Source organism: Plecotus auritus (genome assembly GCF_963455305.1).
Source record: "Plecotus auritus genome assembly, chromosome: 6".
Lineage (NCBI taxonomy): Eukaryota > Metazoa > Chordata > Mammalia > Chiroptera > Vespertilionidae > Plecotus > Plecotus auritus.
In genome coordinates this window covers 109813023-109840301 of record NC_137773.1, presented here as the reverse complement: position 1 = coordinate 109840301, position 27279 = coordinate 109813023, and the positions used below count along the sequence as shown (strand labels likewise).

Below are 27279 nucleotides of genomic sequence, written 5' to 3'. Positions count from 1 at the left end.
CAATTACCAGGCTAAAGAAGAAATATTACATGATCCCATCACCTGATGCATATTAATAAGCATTTGACAAAAGGGGAACAACCATTCATGATTAAAAACTCTAAGAAAAAGAGGAACAGAGAAACTTCCTTCAGTTGAGAAAGAGGACCTACAAAATACCTACTGCTAACATTATACTTAGTAGTGAACACAACAGTTTCTTCCAAGTTGGGGAAAAAGAAGGGATATCTGCTCTCACAACTCTCATTCAACAGAGTGCTAGAAGTTCAAGTCAATGCAATAAGGCAAGAAAAGAAAAAATCTATAATAATAAAAAGGTAATATGCTAATTAGACTGGATGTCATTCCAGACGTCCTTCCTGACAAAGCCAGGGCCAGAGAGAAGCCAGCCCGGATCCCGGGTGTCTGCTGGCGGTAGGAGGAGGGAAGCAGCTCGGGTCCCGGGTGCCTGCTGGCAGGAAGCTGGTGCCGGCAGCTGGGGGAAGTAAGGTTTACTCTTGCACGAATTTCGTGCATTGCACCTCTAAAATCTATCTATCTATCTATCTATCTATCTATCTATCTATCTATCTATCTATCTATCTCCCTGGCTTGGTGACTCATTTGGTTAAAGCGTTATCCTATACACAAAAAGACTGCAGTTGGGGTGCATATGGGAGGCAACCTATCCATGTTCCATATCGAAGATCCTTTCTCTCTCCCTTCCTCTTTCTCTAAAATCGATTACAAAGCAAACATATTCTCAGGTGAAGGTTAAAACAAAAAGTATACATACTGTAAAGGAAGAAATAAAGTTGTTCCTACCTGCAGATGACAATTTTCTACATAGAAAATCCCCCCAGCCTGGCCAGGGTGGCTCAGTGGTTGAGAATCTACCTATGAACCAGGTGGTCATGCTCTGGTTGCAGGCTCTGTCCCTAGTGTGGAGGATGCAGGAGGCAGCCGATCAATGATTCTCTCTCATCACTGATGTTTCTATCTCTCTCTCCCTTCCTCTCTGAAATCAATAAAAATACATTTAAAAAAAATCTCCCCAAATTAAAAACAAAAAACAAAAAACCTCCACAAAAATATTAAAAAGCAACTCCTAGTACAGGGGTAGGCAAACTTTTTGATTCGAGGGCCACAATGGGTTCTTAAACTGGACCGGAGGGCCGGAACAAAAGCATGGATGGAGTGTTTGTGTGAATTAATATAAATTCAAAGTAAAGGAGCGGAGGGGAGAGCAAGAGAACCGGATAGAACAGCCGGATCCGGCCCGCGGGCTGTAGTTTGTCCAAGGCTGTCCTAGTAGAATACAACATGAAAATGCAAAAACTCATTGCATTTCAATATATTAGGAGTGAACACATGGACAATAAAATTTTAAATACTTTATCATCTATAAACACTCAAAAAAAAAAAAACCCCACAGAAAACCTCAGGTATAAATATAACAAAACATTTACAGGGCTTTTATATACAAACTAGAGGCCCGGTGCATGAAATTAGTGCACTTGGTCGGGGTGGGGGATCCCCCTCAGCCCGGCCTGTGCCCTCTCGCAGTCCGGGAGCCCTTGGTGGATGTCTGACTGATGGCTTAGGCCCACTCCCCACGGGAGAGGGTCCTGCAGCCACCGCTGCACTTGCCACCAGTGAGCCCGGCTCAGGGCTTCTGGTTGAGCAGCTCCTGCGTTGAGCATCTGCCCCCTGGTGGTCAGTGTGTGTCATAGTGACCGATCATTCCACTGTTCAGTCGATTTGCATATTAGCCTTTTATTAGATAGGATTTTATTCTTTTTCTATAGGTGTGTAGTATTCTATTATTTGAATTTACTACTATTCTTCCATTTTCCTGTAGGCAGATTTGTAAGTTGTTTCTAATTTGAAAATATTATGAATAAAACTACACTAAACATCCTTTCACATATGATTTTGAGGACCTATATGCTCATGTCTTTTGGTTATATAAAAGCAGTAAATTTAATGACTCATGATGTAGGTGTATGTTTAGTTTTAGTAGATACAGTTTTGCATCCTTTTATCCAATTTATACAACCACCAGCAGTGAATGAGAGTTTCAGATTCTGCAGATACATGCCAGTAATTAATATTATAAACCTATTTAATTTTAGCTATCCTGGTAAGTAAGTAATAGAGGAATAAATTTGAGTTTACCTAGAAAGATGATATCGAATGTATTTGAAATTTTTTTGAGATTTGGATATTATTCTTTATCAATTCTTGTTTACATTTGTGTTTTCTCTTTCCTGAGGTGCCTTGATTTTCCCCATACTGCTGAAGAATATTTTTATGGAAATAGGACTCTGTTGACAGTTCTTTTAATTTTAGACTTTATGGTTTCTAATGGAAAACCTATTGTCATGAGAATTACTGTTTCCTTACAGATAGTGTTGTCATTCAGAACTTTCAAGGTTTTTTTCTTTGTTTTTATTTTTCAGAAGTTTGACTATGATGTGGGTGTTGATATCTTTGGGTTCATCTCATTTTGTATTTGCTCACCTTCTTAAAATCGAGGATTTCTATCTTTTGACCAATTGGAAGAGTTTTCAGCCATTATTTCTTCAAATATTCTTTCAGCTCCATCTCCTTTAATTTTTTTCCTGGACTCCAAATGTTAAGAGTTTTATTTTTTTTGTTGTTATGACTCCACTAGTTCCTGTGGTTCTGATCTTTTTCTGTTGTTGTTTTCAAGCCCATTTTCTCCTATTCTCATTGGATATTTTTATTGTTATATTTTCTAGTTCCCTGAGTGTTTCCTCTGTTCCATCCATTCAGCTTTGAGGCTATTCACTGAGTTATTTTAGTTATTATATTCTTCTGTACTAAAATTTTCATTTGGTTCTTCTTTATAGCTTCATTTTCTTTGCTGAGACTTTCTTTTTACTTGCCATAACTTTCTTTTTTTTCCCCACTTAAGGATGTCCAAAATCACTCATGTAAAGATTGTTTTGATGGCTACTTTAAACTTATTATCAAATAACTATCATCTCTACTATCTTAATGTTAGTATTTATTATCTTTTTTATTCAGTTTTAGATCTTTCTGCCTCTTTGATATTTTACAGAGAGGAGGGGAGAGGGATAGTTAGAAACATCGATGAGAGAGAAACATCTATCAGCTGCCTCCTGCACACTCCCCACCGGGTATGTGCCCGCAACCAAGGTACATGCCCTTGACCAGATTCGAACCCGGGACCCTTGAGTCCGCAGGCCGACGCTCTATCCACTGAGCCAAACCGGTCAGGGCACCACCTCATTATTTTCAAGAAGAGAGTAGAAGTCCAGGTTCCCTACTTGGCCCAAGGTTTGTAGGGGTGTGTGTGTGTGGTGGGGGGAATGGGTATTCATTACTGTTATGAGATGGTGGGAGTTCTGGCTCCCTGCTATTCTTCTGCCATTATCTCGCCATGTGGAAGGACAGGTCTGCCTTGTCTCTATATCTTATGGTTTCCACTTACATGACTCAGCACTGACTCCAGCCGCACCGGCCGGGACCCTAGTCTGCTGTTTGGTCGTTCATCCAGTCGTTTAGGTCGTGACGGACCCTGGCTCTTTATATATTAGGACTGATGCACAAAATTCATGCATGGGGGGTGGGGGAGGGGAAGGGTGTCCCTCAGCCCAGCTTGCACCCTCTCACAATCTGGGACCCCTCAGGTAGGGTCCCTAGGCCTGGCTGGCTATCAGGGCTTTCCTTCCCCGTCCCCACCCACTGCTGCCACTGCTTGCCATCTGTGCGGTGCTGTTAGCTCCTCCCTCACCACCTTGCCACTGGTTGCCTCCCTCTGCGGACAACAGGCGTGGGATGCGATCGCTTGGCTGGCCTGGGCCTCCTTCTGTGGGACCGTCGCTGGCCAGCCCCACACACCCATCACAGTGTTGCTGGCCAATGGCCTGGGCCTCTCTCTGTGGGGTGATCGATTGTGGGGCCCCCAGATTGATCTCCCCACGATCCATCACCCAGCAGAGGGAGGCCCCGCCCACTTGGCCGGGGCTCCATAATCAATCACCGTGCAGAGGGTGGCCTGGGCCTTCCTCTTTGGGGCGATCATGGGGCCTTCCCCGACCAATCACATCGCACCCACCTTGGCTGGCCTGGCACCAGTGCATGTCATAGCATGGTCATCTGGATGGTTGTTCTGCTGTTCAATCGATATGCATATTATGCTTTTATTATTATAGATTACACAATGAAAAAAAAAGCAAGAGCTAAATATATGGAGAGACATAGCAGGTTCATGAATTGACTCAGCACAGTAAAGATGTCAATTCTCCACAATGTGATCTACAGGTTTAATAAATTCCAATCCAAATCCCAGGAACATTTTTTGTAACTATAGACAAGATTATTCTAAATTATGTATCAAAAAGCAAAAGAACTAGAATAGCTAAAACCATTTTGGAAAAGACGACTTGGCCCTAGCTGGTTTGACTCAGTGGATAGAGCATTGGCCTGTGGACCAAATGGCCCTGGGTTTGATTCCAGTCCAGGGCATGTACCTTGGTTGTAGGCTCCTCCCCAGCCTGGGCCCTGGTTGGGGCGTGTGCAGGAGGCAACCAATTGATGTGTTTCACATTGATGTTTCTGTCTTTCCCTCTCTTCCACTTTCCCTAAAAATCAATGAGGGGGAAAAATATCCTCAGGTGAGGATTAAAAAAACAAAACAAAAAAAGAAGAGAAGACTATAGTCATGCACCATCCTATATAATAAAGAGTTAATACGCAAATTGACTGTCACACCCTTGCACAAGATGGCTGCCCCCATGTGGTCATAAGATGGCCATCACAAGATGGCCTGCAGGGGAAGGCAGTTGTTGGGGAGACTGGTCTGGCAGGGGAGGGCAGTTGGGGGGGGGGACCGGGTCGGCAGGGGAGGGCAGTTGGGGGTGATTGGGCCGGCAGAGGAGCAGTTAGGTGTTGATCAGGCTGGCAAGGGAGTGGTTAGGGGGTGATCTGGCTGGCAGGGGAATGGTTAGGGGGTGATCTGGCTTGCAGGCAGAAGTGGTTAGGGACAATTGGGCAGGCAGGCAGGCGAGCGGTTGGGAGCCAGCAGTCCTGGATTGTGAGAGGGATGTCTGACTGAGGGGATCCCAGATTGAAGAGTGTGCAGGCTGGGCTGAGGGACACCCCCCACCCCCAGTGCACGAATTTCGTGCACGGGGCCTCTAGTCTATACTAATAAAAGGGTAATATGCTAATTAGAGTGGGCGTCTTCTGGACATCCATCTGGACAAAGCCACAGCGGCTGTGAAGGCCTAGGGACCCTACCTGAGAGGTGCTGCTGAGGGAGAGGAGGCTGCACCAACATGGGGAGCCGGAGCGGAGGCGGGGCTGCCGCTGCCACAGGAGCAGACGAGGTGCAACCTAGCCCCTCCCCCAGCCGGCGTGGCCCCAGGTTGCCCTCCCACCCACCAGTAGGCGGGGCCAGTGCTAAGAAGCAAGGGCCTGCCAGTTGGCAGTAGCAGCAGCCTTCCCATTATCGGTCCAGTTGTCTCCTGCAGAGGGAGGCCAATAGGGCTCCCGGACTGTGAGAGGGGGCAGCCCGGGCTGAGGGACCCCCGCCCCTGTCAGCAATGCATGAATTTTTGTGCACCGGACTGCTAGTATATTGATAAGGATCTGTTCTGAGAAATGTGTCCTTAGGCAATTTTGTAATTGTGCAAATATCCTAGAGTGCACTTACACAAACATAGATGGTATAGTCAATCACACACCTAGGCTATATGGTAAACTACTATTGTATATGACGATGTGTTCCATCATCAACAGAAACATCATTATGTGGAACATGATTATAGCGGAGGCATCAGTCTATCCTATTTCAAGACATTATTTGAAGACTTTTTACTCTATTTCAAGTTTCAAGTAACTATGTGGCATTCACTGGCAGAAGAATAAACAAATAGCTCAGTAGAGCAGAATAGAGAACCTACAAATAGAGCTACACAGGTATGTCCAACTGATTTTTGAAAGAGGCAAAAGCCAAAGCCAGTCAATGGAGGATAGACTTTTCAACAAATGGTGCTGGAGCAACTGGACATCCACTCACAGGGGTGTGCTTGCACGCACACACATACACACAAACCTGAACTAAACTTGTTCTTTTAAGTCAATGCTAACTCAGAATGGATCACAAATTTAAATGTGAGACATAAAACTCAGTACAAAACACAGGAGAAAATCTTTGGGATCTAGAACTATTCAGAGTTCTCATACTTGACTCCCAAAGTAGGATCCATAAAAGGAAAAACTGATAAAACTAGACTTCACCAAATTAAATTTTTGCTATGTAAAAGACCCTATGTTAAACTGTGATTTAAAATAAATATACAGGGTGGGGCAAAAACAGGTTTGCAGTTGTTTGTAGGAAAAATAATTCAATAATTAATAAATAATAATAAAATAATAAACTGTGTTTCACATACTCACAACTGAAAGCCTACTTTTGGCATACCTCATATATTTGTTTTTTCTCCAATGTTCCTGGTACAGAGCCCCTAAAACTCTTGAAATTTCCTAAGTAATTCTATAATGTTGTATTTCTTTTGCATTAAAAGTGACAAAATATTAATTGTTAATTCTGGTGGAAGTATATAAATATACTTTGCTACATTTTATATTTGTGATTATAAAATTTAAAAATAAAAAGGCCAGGCTTACCACAGAAATATGTTAACAGCAAAAGACATTTAAAGCTCACATTTCCCTGACCTCTAAGACTTAGCAAGACTAGCCCACACAGAAAAACTTTCCAAAGAACCATTTATAAAGCTCACGCTTTTTAATATGGCTTTATATACATTTGTAAGTGTATTATTTGCCTTTTTCCATTTTGTTTTTGTGAACATTACTAGTATATGATATAAAATAAATTTACGGAAATAAAACCTCCTTTTATTAACTGTATTTTTAAGAAATAAAGTGTGCAATTTTTGAAGACTTCATTATGTGATTTTTTTTTTTTAGAAAGGGACATCAAAATATCAACAGGCTTTACGCACTTTCTGACCCAGGAATTGAACCCACAACCCGGATATGTGTCCTACCTGGGAATCAAACCTGCCATCTTTTAGAGCATGGAATGGACGGTACTCAACCAAATGAGCCACACCAACCAGGGCCATTAAGTGACTGTTTTTAAAGAATCAATTATAAAGCAATCTACAAGACTGGTGAAGAATCATTTTGATAAAACATTTGCAGGTATTGACATATTATTAAAATGACTTTTAATATTGCTGGTTTAAAAAAAAAGTTCCCTCCCTAGCCAGTTGCTCAGTGGTTAGAGTGTCAACCTGAGGACCGAAGGGTCCTGGGTTCAATTCCAGTCAAGGGCACATGCCCGGGTTGTGGGCTCGATCCCCAGTAGGGAATGTGCAGGAGGCAGCCAATCAATAATCCTCTCTCATCATGGATGTTTCTATCTCTCTCTCTCTCTCACCCTTTCTCTCTGAAATCAATAAAATATATATACTAAAAAAAATTTTTTTCCCCATAGTTCTTACTGGATGAAATTCTAATATATTAATGAGATCTACGTAAATCAAGTTTTTAAAAAATGTTCTTTAAAATACTTTACTAACAGGTCCAAATTTTCTACTCACTGTTTCCTACACTTTGTGAGAGTGCCCATTTTTTGAGATTTGAACATTTTAAAAAGCTATTCATAGCACGATGACATAAACGAAGTATAACCTCAGGAATATATCACCAGAACAGAGGCAATTGAAACAAAGGCTAGAAAAGCAATGCTAGACTAGGAGTAAAAAATAATACAAAGACTAGTAGACAATTTATAGGTAGACAACAGAAAAAACCACTCGATGTACCTAAAAAATTGATGAAGTCTGGGCAAGAGTTAGCCCATAAATCCCCAGGCAAAAGGATTCCCTCTTATGGCTTCATTAGACTCAAAGACACATATCATGTATGTAAACAAACCAAAAGAAGCACAGATATGGGAAGTCATACCTTTCAGGCCTAAAGTCTGCAACTGAAACAGTTTTCCCATCTCAAAAGGTAGAACTCGTAACAGGTTGTTATTTAAATGGAGTTCCCTGTTGATGTAAAAATTCCAGGAAGTCAGAAGACATACTAACCTTTAACTAACAGCTAAAATTAACAATATGATTTCTAGGAATATACACTCCTAAAATTGACAAAATTTCATATTATATTCCAATGTCTAGTACAGTGCTTCTGAAAACATTTGTAGTAAAACACAAAAACCCAAACTTCCACAAACCAATACATTTGTAAAATACAGGGAAAAAATGAGTTGCTAAAAAAATGAATAGAAGGTGGGTGGAAAGACAAAAAAAATAGAAGCCCCAATTTTTTAATAGTATTAGATTCAACAGATATAAAATCTCTCTCACATGTTGTATTAGTTTGCAAACTGGCAATCTAAACAATCATCCTGAGAGCAGCACTGGTCTAGCATATGAAGAGTCTACATCTATACATGTTTAAGAAAGTGAAAATGATAAAAACGATAAAGTAGTCTAATATGTGAATTGTTAAAAAGAGAATGAAAATTATCATGTAATATCAACTCAAAATAGCTACTGATAGCTGCACAATTAACTTACTAATTGTACAGCTATCACTAATCTAATTAGTTCCTGTTTATTTCCAAATATATCACATGAGAAAGAAGGTCCTTTAAGTAAATTTGGTTCAGAAGACAGGGTCATAGTATATACTCAATAATTAAACCTAAAAAAATGTCAAAAGGCTGGACTGAAGACAGCAATAGAGTAAGATACAATATGTGCCAGTCAGGCTGAGTTATTTTTTAGTTATTATCTCAAATATCTCTAATCTCAGCCTTGGCAGGTAGGTTTTACAGCAACTTTACAGATGAGGAAACACTCAGTGAGGTTAAGAAACTTGTCCCAAATCACACAACTTGAAAATGGCCACGTCAGGATTCCAAACTGAACTCTGTGCAACTCCATATCCCATCTAATCCTACATTCCAAACTACAGTCCCCCAATTCAATGACTAATTCTAGCTTTTCTCAAGTCCAGGCTTTACTACTATCATGCATACAAGCCCTGAAATAACCAAAAAGGTTTCACTAACTGGCAATGGTTTCCCGGACCCTGTGTTAAGGATGGTATGGTGCCCATAATTTAGAGGGGAAAAGCACCAGAACTGTCACAGGTGACTGCATATGTGAGATGAACACAGTGCCTTCTATTTGCTTACTTCCAATTTGTTAAGAAATTTTGATTCAAGAATAAAGTATATTATACAAAACAGCAATAAAACAAATTTTAGACCATGGATTTCTTGACTTATTATTTATTAGTTGACTTTCCATTTTCTAAGAAAACCTACATAAAGGATAGTTATATATACTTTTGGTCAAATACAATCAAATTAAGTATTGTTTCTACTAAAGTAAATACCCAATTTTGTTTTAGGGGGTATATGATTAGGTATTAAGTTGAATCTGCATACCTGAGTGATACCATGTTTCCGAGTTCTGCTGGTAAACTCCGGATTTTGTTTGAGGACAGGTCCAGATACACCAGATTGTGAAGCTTGGCAATGTCTGAAGGAATTCGGGACAGGAAATTGTCACTCAGATGCAAAGCTGTCAGGTGAGTTAGTGACCACAAAGATGAGCTCAAGCTTCTTACTCTTCCTGTAAAAACAACAACAAAAATAGGGGAAAGATTATAGTATTTTCTATAATCTCATAAGCATACAGAATTAAAACAGCAATAAATAAGTACCTATCAATAATAACCTTAAATATGAATGGATTGAATGTTCTAATATAAAGATATAGGGTAACTGAATGGATACAAAAACATGACCCAATTATATGCTGTCTACAAAAGACACACCTCAGAACATCAAAGATTCACACAGGAGGAGAATGAAGTGATGGGAAAAAAATTTTCCATACAAATGGAAATGGAAAAAAAAAAGCTGGGGTAGCAATACTTATATCTGACAAAATAGACTTCAAAAATGTAGGCCACCATAACATACAACAATGGTCAGTCACTACATAATAAAGGGATCAATCCAACAAGAGGATATAACCTGGGTAAACATAATATGCACCCAATATAAGAGCACCTAACATATAAAAAAAACTTTCAGGGGACTTTAAGGGAGAGATAGACAACAATACAGCCATAATAGGGGACTTTAAAACCCCGCTGACTTCACTGGATAGATATTTCAGACAAAAACTTAACAAGGAAACACTGGATCAGATGGATTTAATAGACATTTATAGAACATTTCACATTCCAGAGAGGGAAGCTCATAGTACTACAGGCCTACCTCAAAAATTAAGAAAAAGCAACATTAGACTATTTAACCCTACAACTTAAAGAATTAGAAAGAGAACAACAAGAAAAACCTAGAGTAGAAGGAAGGAAATAATAAAGATTAGAGCAGAAATAAATGACACAGAGACTAAAAAAAACAATACAAAAAAATTTAATGAAACCAAGAGCTGGTTCTTTGCAAGGATAAACAAAATTGATGAACTGTTAGCCAGACTCATCAAGAAACAAGAGAGGACCCAAATAAATAAAAATCAGAAACAAAAGCGACGAAGTAACTACTGACACCACAGAAATACAAAGGATTATATAGAAATACTATACGCCAACCAGCTGGACAATATGGATGAAATGGACAAGTTCCTAGAAAAATACAATCTCTCGAGCCATCTTTCAATTGTGTTCACAGCCGCTGTCGTTCTCCAATGCCTGTGCCGCCTCCAGCTCACTGAGCTCCAGCCGAAGGAGAAGGGGGTAAGTAAAGAGGTCTCTGTACCATGGCTCTTACCAAGCAGACTGCCCGCAAATCGACCTGGGGCAAAGCCCCGAGGAAGCAGCTGGCTACCAAAGCCGCTCGAAAGAGTGCACCCTCCACTGGAGGGGTGAAGAAACCTCATTGTTACAGGCCCGGTACTGTGGCACTTCGTGAAATTAGACGTTATCAGAAGTCCACTGAACTTCTCATTCGCAAACTTCCCTTCCAGCGTCTGGTGCAAGAAATTGCTCAGGACTTCAAAACAGACCTGCGCTTCCAAAGTGCAGCAATCGGTGCTTTGCAGGAGGCAAGTGAGGCCTATCTGGTTGGCCTTTTTGAAGACACCAACCTGTGTGCGATCCATGCCAAACGTCTAACAATTATGCCAAAAGACATCCAGCTAGCACACCGCATACGTGGAGAACGTGCTTAAGAATCCACTATGATGGAAAACATTTAATTCTTTTAAAAAATTTCTCTTCTTCCTGTTATTGGTAGTTCTGAACGTTAGGTGTTTTTTTTTTTTTCCCCATGGGATCAAAAGGTACCTAAGTATATGATTGCAAGTTGAAAATAGGGGACAGAAATCAGGTATTGGCAGTTTTTCCATTTTCATTTGTGTGTGAATTTTTTTAATATAAATGCGGGGACATAAAGCATTAATGCAAGTCAAATGTTTCAGTGAACAAGTTTCAGCAGTTCAACTTTATAACAATATAAATAAACCTGTTAAATTTTCTGGACAATGCCAGCATTTGGATTTTTTTAAAACAAGTAAATTTCTTATTGATGGCAAAAAAAAAAAAAAAAAAAAAAAAAGAAAAAGAAAAATACAATCTCTCAAAACCAAATCAGGAAGAATCAGAAAACCTGAATAGACCAATAACAACTAATGAAATAGAAAGAGTAATAAAAAAACTGCCAGCAAACAAAATCCCAGGTCCGGATGGCTTCACAGGAGTTTTACCAAACATTCAAAGAAGAACTAACACCTATCCTCCTCAAATAATTCTAAAGAAATACAAGAGGCGGGAACACTTCCAAACTCTTTTTATGAGGCCAGCATTACCCTAATTCCAAAACCAGATATAAAGACACTACAAAGAAAGAGAATTACAGGCCAATATCCCTGATGAACACAGATGCTAAAATCCTCAACAAAATTCTAGCAAATCAGATCTGGCATTACATTAGAAAGATCATACACCATGACCAAGTGCGATTTATTCCAGGAATGTAAGGCTGATACAATATTCGCAAATCAATAAACATGATACATCACATAAATAAACTGAAAGACAAAAATCACATGATTATATCAATAGATGCAGAACAAGCATCTGACAAAATTCAACACCCATTTTTTATAAAAACTCTCAGCAAAGTGGGAATAGAGCGAGCCTATCTCAACACGATAAAGGCCATATGACAAACCTTACAGCCAACATCAAACTCAATGGGTAAAAATGAAAACCATTTCCCCTAAGAACAGGAACAAGATAAGGATGTCTGCTTTCACCACTCTTATTTAACACTAAAGACATGGTGCACAAAATTCGTGCATGGCGGGGGAGTGGGGGGCGGAGGGCCTCCTCAGCCCGGCCTGCATCCTCTTGCAGTCTGGGACCCCTCAGGGGATGTCCGCCTGCTGACTTAGACTCATTCCCATCCCTCTCAGTCTGGGAACCCTTGCTCCTTACCACCTGCCTGTTCCCTGCTCCTTACCACTCAGCTCGCTGCTCCTTAGCGCTGCCAGGGAGGCAGGAGAGGCTCCTGCTACCGCCACTGCGCTCGCCAGCCATGAGCCCTATCTTTCTGTGTAGTTGTCTGAGGGCCAACTGCTCTCTTCCTTCTCATTTGGGGTGAGCAGCATGTGAGGGCAGAGCCTGCTGTCGTGGAACGTAGAGGGCTGCCCAGAGCTAAGGGGAGTGGTTGGGCCCATGGAGTGAAAGGTGGACCTAGAGGACACTATCTCATCCTATGTGGGGAGGGCTGCCGGCCTTCATCTGCCTGACACCACCCAGGGAGGGACTGAGCAGGGTGTCTGCCTCTCCATTCTCCATTCTTCTATCTGTGACACCTGTCATCCTTGTCAGGCCTCCCCCAAAGTGAATTCATCTCAATCCCTGAATGTAAAAGGGCACGGGGGGAGGGGAGCTCTATTCCAGTGTCCCCTGATTCCCAGCGACAGGACCTGGTCTCAGGACGGTGGCCACAGCTGCAGAACATAGATCTGTTTCAAGATAAGTTGGGAATGCAGACTTAAGTATGGGCCCCTATTCCAAAAGGTGGCAGTTTATTCACATTGTGGCAAAGACACCTTCAAGAGTAACATAAGTGGGTAAAGTCAGGGCCAAAAAGGGCCATTTCTTCATCCAATCTCTCTGAGGCATGTGGACAGAACCAAGTCTCAGCTCTTCGCAGGACACTTCTGGGGTTTTTTAAGCCTAAAGGACAGTAGTTTGTCTCCATTCTTATTCATTGGGATTTTTTCATCGTTGGATAAAAGGATACGTACATAGGGGCAATCCTCTCGAGATACAATATTCCAGTTGCACCCATGTGACGACGACAGCGCCCCTCAGAGGGAGGGAGCCAACAGATGGGGAGCAGGGAATTCTGAAAACCAAAGCAAAGGTTCAGAACATGGAAGAAGTCCTTGGTGTTCTGCTGAGAAACTTGGACTCCTTCCTCTGCGGTCATACAACTGTCACACGCCAGGCAGTCACTCAGAAATATCTTTGCATCAGGCAACTTATGGAATTCTCCCTTCTCTCCGTTCTCCTGAGCCAGACTCCGGACATTGACTGTGGCATTCTCTTGCTCATTGTTTTGTTGTTTTCAAAACGTTACAAAGTTTATATGAATATAACATACAAAGATGCAGCCTCCTTTGTAGGAACAGGGAAGTAAGGGGTGGTTAAGCAAGGCACACGGAGCTGCAGAAAGCACCAGCTGTGGGGTGGACCAAGGGAGAGGAGGTTGGCACTGGGGCTGAGGCCCTAGAGCTGTTGCTGGGGAAGTAGGGATCCCCTCTGAGTACCATGTTCGGAGGCTGAACTAATTGGTCAAGCTGAGGCAGAGGTGGGTGGCTATATCAGCTATCTTTGGTGCTGTTTACCCTTTCCCACCCCAGCTCTGCTGTAAAACCCCAGAGCCCTGGATTCCAAAGGCTCCATCCAAAGCAGAGGCCCTGGAAGGGGGTGAGAGGAAGTGAGTAGGGCAAGTTTGAAAGCCGATATGCCTGTGTGCTGAGGGATGGCCGGAGACAGTGGTGAGAAGTAGCAGGGGAAGGGCTCTCATACATACCCTTCTGTGGGGGCCACAGGTGAAAGAGGCCAGGGGAGTAGGGTAGGGATGGGGCATGATGGCCCCAGCCTCTTAGGCACCCCTGTCTGTCCTCTGCAGTGTACATGGAGGAAAGGGGCTGCCTCAGAGGAGGGGCCAGGCCAGTCCAGGTGACCATCTTGAGTTCTGGCTGAGGTGATGGTCCTCACCCTGAGATGCCTTCTAACTGGTGATGGACCCAGGCCTGACTCACACTGCCGCCGCTGCCACCACCAGGACCCCGGCCTGACTCCCGCCACTGCTGCCGCTGCCACTGCCGGGATCCAGGCCTGACTCCCACCACCACCACCGGGACCCAGGTGTTCTGTCATAGGTCTGGTCGTGACGGCCATAGGCTATTATTAGCATAGACTACAGGCCAGGTGCACGAAATTCGTGCACTGGGAGGAGGGGGTGTGCCTCAGCCCATCCTGCACCCTCTCCAATCTGGGACCCCTTGGGCGGAATCGGGCCTAAACTGGCAGTAGGACATCCCTCTGATGATCTGGGACTGCTGGCTCCTAACTGCTCGCCTGCCTGCCTGCCTGATTGCCCCTAACTGCTTTTGCCTGCCAGCCTGATCACCCCCTAACCGCTCCCCTGCCGGCCCGATCATCCCCAACTGCCCTCCCCCTGCTGGCCTGGTCACCCCCAACTGCCCTCCCCTGCCGGCCTGATCTCACCCCCAACTGCCCTCCCCTGCTGGCCTATTGCCCCCAACTGCCCTCCCCTGCTGGCCTGGTCGCCCTCAACTGCCCTCTTCTGCAAGCCTGGTCCTCCCAACTGCCCTCCCCTGCAGGCCTGGTCCCCCCCAATTGCCCTCCCCTGGTGGCCTGATCTTGCCCCGAACTGCCCTCCCCTGCAGGCCTGATCTCGCCCCCAACTGCCCTCCTCGGCCAGCCAATTTGGTTCTGATTGGTCAGTTTCTATGCCAGTCAGTGTCAAAAGCTCCGCCTCCTAGGCAGCCATTGGCTCCTCACAGTTGACCCAGATTTGGTTCTGATTGGTCAGTTTCTATGCCAGTCAGCGTCAAAAGCTCCGCCTCCTAGGCAGCCCATTAGCTCCTCACACTTCACTCAAATTTGGTTCTGATTGGTCAGTTTCTATGCCAGTCAGAGTCTCTGGGCCTATCAATGGGGCCTGATCAACAGGCCTGGTGGAGGCCTGGAGAGAAAGAGGCACGGCTGCTGGCCAGGCCTGGAGAGAAAGAGAGAGGCAAGTGCTGATCAAGAGCTGCCACAGAGGCTACGGATCAGACCCTGCTTCTCTCTTCAGGCCTCTCACCGGGCCTGATTCGCAGCCCCCTCAGCAGTCAGTGCTGGGTCACCGCCCCTGCTGCCATAACAGTCAGTGCTGGGTCTCCACAGCAACCTAGCGCTGACTGCAGGACTGACTTCTGGTTGGTCGAGCCTCTGGTTGTGACAGACCCAGGGTTTTTATATATTAGGATAGCACTGGAAGTCCTAGCCATAGCGATCAGACAAGAAGAAATAAAAGGCATCCAAATTGGAATGAAGTAAAACACTCATTATTCACAGATGACATGATATTATACATAGAAAACCCTAAAAACTCCACCAAAAAACTACTAGATTTATTAAATGAATTTGTCGATGTAGCAGGATACAAAATCAACACCCAAAAATCGATGGCTTTTTTTTTTTTAATATATTTTATTGATTTTTTACAGAGAGGAAGGGAGAGTGATAGAGAGCTAGAAACATCGATGAGAGAGAAACATCGATCAGCTGCCTCCTGCACACCCCCCACTGGGGATGTGCCCGCAACCAAGGTACATGCCCTTGACCGGAATCGAACTCGGGACCCTTCAGTCCGCAGGCCGACGCTCTATCCACTGAGCCAAACCGGTTTTGGCTCGATGGCTTTTTTTATATACCACTAATGATTTTCAGAAAGAGAAACAGAACAAGCAATCCCATTTACCACTGCAACAAAAATATTAAAATACTTAGGAATAAACTTAACCAAGGAGGCAAAAAACCTGTATTAGGAAAACCACAGAATGTTGAAAAAAAGAGATAGAGGAAGATATAAACAAGTGGAAGAATATACCATGTTCATGGATTGATAGAATCAACATCATTAAAATGTCCATACTACCCAAGGCAATCTACAGATTCAATGCAATCCCTATTAAAATACCAACAGCATAGTTCATAGAGCTAGAACAAATACATCAAAAATTTATATTGAACCAAAAAAGACCCTGAATAGCCAGAGCAATCTTGAGAAAGAAGAACAAAGTTGGAGGAATCACAATATCAGATTTCAAGTTATACTACAAAGCCACTGTAATGAAAGCAGCCTGGTACTAGCACAAGAACAGGTATATAGATCAATGGAACAGAACAGAGAACCCAGAAATTGACCCAAGCCATCACACTTAATTAATATTTGACAACGGAGGCAAGAGTATATAATGGAGTCAATACAGTTTCTTCAATAAATGGTGTTGGGAAAATTGGATAGATACAAACAAATCAAACTTGACCACCAACTTACACCATACATAAGAATAAACTCAAAATGGATAAAAGACTTAAATGTAAGTTGTGAAATCATAAAAACCCTAGAAGAAACCATAGGCACCAAAATCTCAGACAGCTCTCATGGCAATATATTTATTGATACAGCTCCTAGGGCAATGGAAACTAAGGAGAAAATAAGAAAATGGGACTACATAAAAATAAAAGGCTTCTGCACAGCAAAAGAAACCATCAACAAAGTGAAAAGGGAGCCCACTGTATGGGAGAACATATTTGGCAATGATACATCTAATAAAAGGTTAATATCCAAAATATGTAAGGAAATCATACAATTTAACAGAAAAGACAAACAATTCAATTAAAAAAATGGGCAAAGGACCTAAGTAGACACTTCTCCAAAGTGGCCAAGAGACATATGAAAAAATGCTCAGTCACTGATAATCAGAGAGATGCAACTTAAAATGACCATGAAATATCACCTCACATCTGTCAGAATGGCTACCATCAACAAATCAACAAATTACAAATGCTGGTGAAGATGTGGAGAAAGGGAACCCTAATACACTGCTGGTGGGAATGCAAACTGGTACAGCCATTATGGAAAACAGTATAGAATTTCCTCAAAAAATTGAATATGGAACTGCCATTTGACCCAGTGATCCCACTTCTAGGAATATATACTAAGAAACCTGAAAGACCAATCAAAAAGAATGTATGCACCCCTATGTTCACAGAGCACAATTTACAACAACTAACATGTGGAAACAACCCAAGTGCCCATCAGCTTATGAGTGGATAAAAAAAACTCTGATACATTTATACCATGGAATACTATGCAGCAGTAAAAAGGATGAATCTCTTACCCTTTGAGATAGCATGGAGGGACCTGGAGAATATTATGCTAAATGATATAAGCCAGTCAGAGAAAGACAAATATCACATGATTTCACTCATATGTGGAATCTAAATAACAAAATAAACTGATGAACGGAGTGGATCCAAAGACATGGAAGCATGGAATAGAGTGCAGAACCTCAGAGTGAAAGCAGGGGAGGGTGGGTAGGCGGGAGGTAATCAATCAAGGACCTTGTATGCACATATGCCTGGCCCATGGACCCAGACAATGGGGTAGTGAAGGCCTGGGACAGAGGTGGGTTGGAGGGAGTCAATGGGGGGGGTGGGGGGGGGAAGGGGACATATGTAATACTTTCAACAATAAAGAATTATTTTAAAAATAATAATCTAATAAAAGCCTAGGTGGTCCTCACACCATGATGCCCTCACACTGTCACAAGGTGACTGTACGCACAGCGGAGGCGGGGCCTAGCGGCCGCTCTATGCAACCTCCACCGGGGTTCCTGCGGCCCCACGCGCACCGTGGAGGCAGGAACCCTGGCTCCGGCCTACCTCTATGGGACAATCCATCGAGGAGCCCCAGATGGGTGGGTGAGGCCTACCTCTTTGGGGCGATCAATCGCTGGGCTCCTGCACTGTGAGAGGGCACAGGCCAGGCTGGGGGACCCTCCCCTCGAGTGCACGAATTTCATGCACCAGGCCTCTAGTAAATAAAAATAAAAATCAGGAGAGGTAAACCAACCTCTATGGCTGCTTTGAGGAGGGAGTTTGAGCTTACTCACTCATTAGGCTAACCAAAAATTGTGAGCTAACAATGGAAGAATATTATCACTAGTGCACGAAATTCGTACATGGGATGGAGGGGTCCCCTCAGCCCAGCCTGCACCCTCTCCAATCCGGGACCGCTGGCTCCTAACTGCTCGCCTGCCTACCGGCCTGATCGCCCCTAACTGCCTCTGCTTGCCTGATAGCCCCCTAACTGTCCTCCCCTGCTGGCCTGATCAACCCTAACTGCCTCTGCCTCGGCCCCTGCCACCATGGCTTTGTCCAAAAGGATGTCGGGAAGATGTCCGGTCTAATTAGCATATTACCCTTTTATTAGTATAGATTATTTTCAATTTGATTCCAGTATAACATTTTTCTACCTAGACCTGGCAGTTATAGTTTGTGTATTAGTTATTTATACTGGTACACTCCCTTCTTCTCACTCACTAATGTGCTGTAAGCTCCAGTATGAGAGGGACTGTGATTTTTCATTTATATATCTTCCATATGCCTAGTATAGCACCTGGCAAAATATTGTACACATAGCACATGTATGCTTGCTGCATTACATTAAAAAAAAAAAAAAAATCAAGGATAGAAAGAAGAGGAAACTTATTCTGTATTATTTCAGGAAAGTATGGGGAGGCATATTAGGCCAACATTAACACAAAACTTCTTTAGCACTGGTTGCTTCAGAAGTAATGTCCCTTCATCACCTTTGAAGTATTAAAAAAAAAAAAATGCTGCATGTCCACTGGCAAGGAAGCTGGGGATTTCCTCTGTGGATATGGGAGCCCACATTTTCTTGGAAAATGTCTAGGAAGCACTGAAGGTAGAAAGGAACTTTGAGATCTACTTCAAATTTGTAAGATTCTGTTCTTGGACAGGACTGTCCTCAGAGACTCAGACTAAAAAAAGCAAGTGAAGAAAATGAGGAGAAACAACTCTATCCCAGAACTTACACCAGAACAAGCAGGTCCAACCCCACTGGAAATCTGTAATTTGATAATGCAAAAGCTCAATCCTACTTTATCAGAGAATTAAGTACCAGAACAAACCTTTGCACATGAGGAATTTCACATATGTTATTTTCATTTCATCCTTGATATTATTCCAATTTTACAAAAGGACACTGGTACTGAGAGCATAAACAATGAATGGGCCCTAGATGGTTTTGCTCAGTGGATAGAGCGTCAGCCTGTGGACTAAAGGGTCACAGGCTCCATTCTGGCCAAGGGCACATGCCCGGGTTGCGGGCTCGATCCCCAGTAGGGGGTGTGCAGGAGGCACCCAGTCAATGATTCTCTCTCATCATTGATGTTTCTATCTCTCTCTCCCTTTCCCGTCCTCTTTGAAATCAATAAATATATTAAAAAAACACACAAAACAACATACACACAATGGATTTTGAACTTTTACTCAAACCATGTTCTTCCCACTGGACCTTCCTGCTTCCAAGACAAATTAGCGCTGGTAAAATACAACATTGCTACTTTTATGAACTGGCATAAAAAACTCAATTTTCTACCCATGTCTGAATTTCCATACCATAAATTTATGCTTGCATGTCTGTCTTACCACTTATTTCAAGCTCTGCCCAATGTGATTTCTTTCCATTTGCTGCTTCCTCAGTGGACATAATTGTGTACATCTTCCGAGGGTCAGGGGGCTCGTATTTTTCTTTGGGCATGCCTGTTGAATTAAGAAAAGAAACCAATCAGTACTATGAAGAATTAAATAACTGAAAAGCACAGCTTTTAAAAAAATAGACACCCATATTATAATCTCTAGATACCATTTCCCACTAGGAGCCCCTTGGAGAAATGGAGGATTGAACAAGTTAACTGTAAAAAAAACATTTCTGAGAATCAGACCAATTTGAAAAACTAAATGTAAGTTGATATTAAAGGACTATTGTTCATTTTGCTTGTGGGTGTTTTTATTTTTTTTAATCCTTACATGTTATAAATTCTGAAATATTTAAGTGGAATGAAATTTCACTCTTGTGCATATTCCCCCAAACTTCCCGCCCAGTTTTACTTCACTTTCTTCATTTGGATGAACCATAACCCACTTTAACCAACTCTCTGCCTGCACAGCTAAACATAGCTAGAGAAAAACTTACCAACATGTTAATTTATAGTATAGAGAGCCAGTCAGCAATCATTTCCCTGAAATGGACTCATTACACGGACCAGAAATTACACTGTAAATTCTCCTAGCCCCTTCTCCTACTTGACTTCTCCAAATCTCCAACTCTCATCCCTCCATCTTCCTGCTCTTTTATTTTCTCAATAAAACAGAAAACCAGAAGAGGCCTTTTTTTGAACTCTGACCTATGCCCATCTACTCTCTTTTACTAGGGATAAAGTGCCTGCCCTTTTAGCACTTTATTCTACCTTGCCTACAAGGACATTTCTTAGCAATTTGTTCCAATGTCAAATTTTCCCTCTATATCAGAACTTTATCTTCTATACATATACATGGTACATTTTCCTCTATTTAAAAAAAAAAAGTCTTAACCTTATTTCTCCCTCCAGTTTTCACACTTTTTCTCTCTCATCCTCTTTACAAGCAAAAATCCTCAAGAATGTGTATGCTATCAGTCTCCTAGTCTTCTTCTCCCAGTTAAACCCATCCAAATCAGTACATGCTTTTAACATTCCATCAAAAACTGCCAAGAAGAAAACCAGGGACCTCACATGGTTTTATCCAAAGGTCATTTCTCAGACCTTCTACTTGTTCTCTGATCAACACTGATGTAGATAATCACTCCCTCCTAGAAACATTTCTTTCACTTGGTTTCCAGGATATCTTTTTTTCTTGGTTTTCCTCTTAATCTCTCTAGATTTAGTCTTTTGTTAGTTCTGTCTACAGAGTTAAAATTAACTCCACTTTACCAACAGAAACCTGACGCTCAAAAAGGTTTAAGCAATTTAACCAGTGCAACAAGACTGGGAAGGTAACAGAATCAGGCTTTGAATATGTCCAACTAAAAATTAAAGCTACTGTTTAAGTGAAATAACCCAATCACAAAAATTTCACTTATATGAGGTACTCAGAATAGTCAAAATCAGAGGCAAAAAGTAGAATGAAAGTTGCCAGGGACTGGGGAAAGAATAGGAAATCATTGTTGATTGGGAAAGTCTTCTTATAAGACTTTCAGTTTTACAAGAAGAGTTATGGAGATGGCAATGGTTACACAATATTATGCATGTGATAACACTGAACTTAAAAATGTAGTTAAAATGGTAAATTTTAAAAAATATGTTTTTATTGATTTTAGAGAAAGAGGAAGGGGGTGAGAGAGAAACATCAAGGGGTTGCCTCCTGTACGCAACCTGACAGGGGACTGAACTTGCAACCTGAGCATGTGCCTGACCAGGAACTGAACTGGTGACCTTTCAGTACATGGAATGACACTCAATTAACTGAACCACACTGGCCAGGGCAAAAATGGTAAATCTTATGTTAAGTATATTTTCCCATAATAAAAATACTGGGGAAAAGTTAAAGTTACTTTCTTTATGCTGTGCTACCTCCCTACTGATGGGACGTAGTGCTATTTTTCAAACACAGAAATGGGCTTTGTGTAGTGAAAATGCAGAAAAAAGTCATCCCCAAAAGCTGTTTGAACAAAGAATATAAATGGTTAGAATAATAATCAAATGGACAAGAAACAGCACATCTTTTTCTTTGTTTTGTTAAATATTGATTTAAAAACTGTCTTCGTATATGTTAATTTCTTCAGAATAGAACTGACTTTATTTATAGCCTCATACAAAATACTTAACACTGAACTATACTGTTAAGAACTGTTCCCATTCTGTCTAGAGGACATTCTGGAAAAGCAAGTGCCCTTTCTGAATGATATGGGTATACCAGTAATAACCTAGAAAACATAAAATGTTGTATAAGACTACCAGAATTTGATAACATCCTTTAAGATCACACCAATGCCATTATTCTGATCAGAGTCTATTTAAAAAACAATCATTTGATCTTTATAGGCTTATCCAAATAGAATTTAATAATGAAGAAATTGCTCTGTTGAGCTGAGGTTAGTATTTTGGTCCTATTAATTCTTAACCACTCTTACTTCTTAGTGAAAAGTTCGTAAGTCTGATTTACCAATCTCATATAAGCTTAATGTAAATCAATATCCAGAGTTTGATCACACCTCTAAGAATCAATAAAAGTGTACTGAACTAAGAAACCTGAAAACCAGGCCCTGGATTTGGGGGTCATTCCATCATAGTCATGATTTCTGCCGTGGCAGCCAACCACTCCTTTCTTTGCTTTTCATAACGTGAGATGAATTGTCTTAAAATTTAAGAGACAGGCCATTACTCTAAACTTGAAAGCAGTAAGGTCTTCTATATTTCCCAAATCCCCAAGTGAGGATTAGAAAGTGGAAAAAAAAGAATACATTAGAATAAAAGAAATGGTAAACTAGACAGTCAAGCTCCTTCAAGGAGCAGCAAGAGAAGCACAACCTCACCCATTTTTCTGGGAGTCCAACAAAACTCAGCATTGGAGACTAGGTAGAGAAAAGGATGTAAGAATACATATGATTTAAGATTTTTCCCATGACTTTGAAATCAACAAAGCAGATCTTACTCTCTAAAAAATACAGTACATCACTATAGATTATCTAAAAAAAAAAAAAAAAAAGACTAAAAGGTTTCCAAAATAGACTGGAAAACGGTTGAGGTGAATTACAAAAGACTCTTAAAAAATAGCTAGGCCAAGGATTCAAGATGGCTGCCGACGCAGGCTGCAAGATAGTGAGAGAATGAAAGGAGAGTGCATGGACGTGCGGAGAGTGTCTGTATTTGTGAGTAAGGGACAGCTATATTCCAAGGGACTGTTGCGACTGGCAGAATGGGCTCCCCTGGCCAGGCAGCCTCTACTGCTGCTGAAATCTCTCCTGGAGCGCTGGCTCTGCCGCAGAGACCGCGCCATCTTTAAGGGAAGACCGGCTGTGATCGGAAGCCCAACCTTACCTTCCACTCTCAGGATACCTCTCGGGACCCTACAACCACAACACCCAAGGACCAGCTGCCTAACCTGCAAACCCACGAACACCGGGACTCCAACCTCCCCAACCGCCTAAAAAGTCTGTCCAGGAAGAGACAAAGCGGCGCCGAATACACAGACGAGCCCTGTGCCTTCTCATAGAACAGATAGAAGAAACAGCTAAATTGAATAACACCCACCCGGAATTGGCAAATTAAACACAGCTGGTGAGGCAATCCATGGACGGAAAGGTCAGCTATCGCCTAGAGCCGTGGTCGGCAAACTGCGGCTCGCGAGCCACATGTGGCTCTTTGGCACCTTGAGTGTGGCTCTTCCACAAAATACCACAGCCTGGGCGAGTCTATTTTGAAGAAGTGGCGTTAGAAGAAGTTTAAGTTTAAAAAATTTGGCTCTCAAAAGAAATTACAATTGTTGTACTGTTGATATTTGGCTCTGTTGACTAATGAGTTTGCCAACCACTGGCCTAGAGAAAGGTGAGATCTGGGATCCAGGCTGGAGGGAGAAACGCACGCAGTGGGAACCAGAGTCTCAGAGGAAGACTGTGCCCCACAAAATCCACGGCCGTTGGAGTCAGTGTAGCCCTTGAATGTGGAAAGGGATACACAGGGCTGCTGGCAGAGGGGACGCTAGAAATTAACCCACAGGTGGGCTGGGCCTAGAAAGGCAGCCTGAAGTTCTACTAGTATACTGGCTGTGCAGTGCCAGGGGAAAAAAGATACGGGTCTTTGCACTTCCTCTGGCTTTTTTTCTTTTTAAATCCTTGCTTTTGATTGCTAAGTCCAGTACATAGGATCTTCCAATAAAAGACACTCACCGAGACTGCAGGGGAAAGTTATTTTTGTGGAACCTGGGGATCAGAGTGGGGAGAGACGAACAGAAAACCAGCTCTGGGTCAGTCAATCCTGCCAACCCAGTATTAAGTGTGGCAGGAAAAGCAATCTAAACACTGGGTAGAGGGGCCTTTCAGCCCCAGATATAAATACAGAAACACTGCCACCCAGTGGTTATATCAGAAATGGACTCTTGTGTAAATACAACTAAAGGCAGGCTGAGAAACAAAGAGTTCCCACGTGCTTAAAAACAGGGTTGTGGCTTATGACACAGATAAGCAGTGGATTGCAGGTAACTGCAATAGTGTGCTGACTACCTGACAGGAAACAGACATGCCAAGCAGAGCAGTAGAGGAAGTGAACAATCTTCACTACTTCACATTTTTATTTTTTACTTTTACTTAAGAAACTATTTTTCTCACTTGATTTTACCTTTTTATTATTACATTTTTATTTGTTATTATTTTACTTTTTAAAGTTTTATTTTATTTTATTTTGGGATTAGTGTTTTACATTAAGCATTATTTCACTCAATCTCAATTTTTCCTTTATGCCAACACTGTCTTCCTCACTTTTCCCCTTTTTTGTCCTGTTTCGTTTACACTATTCCTACTTTAGTTTTTCTCTACCCTTTCTTTTTTACTCCCTGTTAAAAATTGATCTTACTCATATATCTAATTTTTGCTCCCCTGCTCCAAGTCCACACACATTTCTCTCTTCTCTTTCTTCACTATCCAAAGTTTTTTTTTCTTCCTTTTCCTTTCTGTCTTCTTGTTGTTTGTTTGATTGTTGATTACTTTGGTTTTCTTGTTTCTTTTCTTTTTTCTTTTTTTTTTTTTTGCTTCTATTTTTCCTTTCCTCTCTTGTTCTCTTCTACTAATAGCTTAACTAATTCCAATCACCAACTCAGGCCTATCTACTCTCTATTCTCCTTTTCCAATAGTAAATTAATACACAGATAGGTAGATTAAAGAAGGGGAAAATTTTATACATCTATCAATTTTCACTCACACACACACACACACACACACACACACACACATATGTACACACTTTTTTCTTTTTTTGTATTTTGTTTTTTTACTTTTCTTCTTATACACTCATTCTCTTTCTACCTCTCTATAGTGAATTGTGGCTATTTCCCCATTCATTCAATTCCTTGACCTTACCTTCTGGAAATAAGCTCTGTCTCCTCAGATTCATCTGGGTATTTGTTGTTTGCATTTTTTGGATTAGTTGTTGTTTGTAGTTGGCATCATCTCTGGGAGTTGGTTGCATTTTTTTGGATTAGTTCTTTTATTGGAGTTTTCTCCCCATATACATATATTTCACCCTTCCTTTTTTCTTCTTTTTCTTTTTTCTCTTATATTTTTTCCTTTTCTCAATATCATTTTTGCACTCTTTTCTATCCCCCTAATTCTCTTTTCTCTGGTGGTCACCTTTATTTGGGGTTATTAGTATCATGAATACATTTGTGTTTGGTGCCCTGTGCACTGTGTCCTGTTGTGCTGTTGTGCCTTTAAATCAACGCAGAAGAGAGAGCTACATAACCAGACACCCGGAGAGAAGCAATCATGGGGAGACAAAGACACAGCCCGCATACAAAAGAAAAGGGGAAATCACCAGAACAGTAAAGGAAATGAAGGCAAGCAGTATGTCAGAGAAAGCTGAAAAGGATGGAAGACAAATTTAACAATATGTGTAAGAACCAAGAAAAAATGAAGAAGAACCAAGAAGAAATGAAAAATGGCATCACTGCAATAAAGAACTCAATAGAAAGCATCAACAGTAGACTAGAAGAAGCAGAGGACCACATGAGTGAGCTAAAAGACAAGGTAGGAAAAAAATACCCAAGCAAAGCACCATCTAGAAAAAAAAAAACTTAAAAAACAGGAGGAGAGCCTAAGGGAACTTTGGGACAACAAGAAATGAATGGGGTGCCAGAAGGAGAGGAAACTGAGCAAGGAATAGAAACCTGTTTGAAGACATAATGACAGAAAACTTCCCTGATATGGGGGGGGGGGGGGAAGTCACACAAATCCAAGAAGCTCACAGAGTTCCAAATAAGATGAACCCCAAAAGACCAACACCAAGACACATTATAATTAAACTAGTGGCCCGGTGCATGAAATTCGTGCATGGGGGCATGTCCCTCAGCCCGGCCTGCACCCTTTCCAATATGGGACCCGTCGGGGATGTCCGACTGCCGGTTTAGGCCCGATCCAGGGAAAGAGCCTAAACTGGCAGTCGGGCATTCCCCTCACAATCCAAGACTGCTGGCTCCTAACCTGCCTGCCTGATTGCCCCTAAGCACTTTTGCCTGCCAACCTGATCACCCCCTAACTGCTCCCCTGCTGGTCTGATTGATGCCTAACTGTTCCTCTGCCGGCCTGATGGCCCCCAACTGTCCTACCCTGCTGTCCTGATTGTCCCCAAGGCTTTTATTGGTATAGATATGACCCTTCACAGAAAATTTCACTAACCCTGCTTTACAATAAAGGCTTGAAAACTTAAAGATTCGGGCCAGACAGCAAGATTTCCTTTCTTTGAATAGTGGAGGGAATAATGATCTTGTCTTTAAGTTGCCCTGAATTTCAAATGAGATAATGACTTAGAAAAGTATAAAAGCACCATATAAAGACAATGTGTTTTTCATGTACTGAAAAGACAAAGTGGTAAAATAAAAAACACTATTTTTATTCTCCCCCTTCCTTCCTTACACCTTTATTTAAACTTTGAAATTTATAAAAATTTCACTCCTATTTTCATTTCTTTACATTCAATATTATTTTGCATTAGTTTCAGAATAGTGGTTAAACAATCATATACTTTACAAACAGTTCTCCGGTATTTCTAGTACCCACCTGGCATCATACTGTCATTACAACACTATTGACTTTATTCCCTACTTAAGCGACAATAGGTTTACAGGTTCCTTCCAATCTTTCCTTTGTGTTGCTCACCCTTCCTTTTCTTTCTCACTTCTTCCTTCATTTTCTTTATATAATATTTCAATTGGCCCTCAAAGCTCAGCAAAGGCACTGGGACATGCTAAATCCATTTTACAGACCAGGAAAGTGAGGCCAATTCCAGTTGGCTGCGGAACCTGACTCAGTGCGCAGGGAGCCCTCACAGCGGTGTGCTCTGCCCTTCCTAAAGGGCA

General features: G+C 41.8%; 2 protein-coding genes across 5 annotated transcripts in view; one reads left to right on the top strand and one right to left on the bottom strand.

Moving 5' to 3' along the window:
* CNOT6 (CCR4-NOT transcription complex subunit 6) overlaps positions 1-27279 on the bottom strand; it is a 92668-nt gene that overhangs the window by 29418 nt on the left and 35971 nt on the right. For all 4 annotated transcript variants that reach the window (XM_080672809.1, XM_080672808.1, XM_080672807.1 and 1 more), the window contains exons 2-4: positions 19825-19938; positions 9473-9659; positions 7975-8060 (exon numbers count right to left, since the gene is read on the bottom strand). In XM_080672809.1, coding sequence (XP_080528935.1) covers positions 7975-8060; positions 9473-9659; positions 19825-19936 — 385 coding nt within the window. In that variant the 5' untranslated portion in view covers positions 19937-19938. The remainder of the gene's footprint in view (positions 1-7974; positions 8061-9472; positions 9660-19824; positions 19939-27279) is intronic.
* On the top strand, positions 10815-11225 carry LOC308251226 (histone H3.3C-like; the record flags this gene model as incomplete). Its single annotated transcript, XM_080674374.1, has 1 exon — positions 10815-11225. The coding sequence occupies one exon, from the start codon at positions 10815-10817 to the stop codon at positions 11223-11225; it is 411 nt and encodes a 136-aa protein (XP_080530500.1).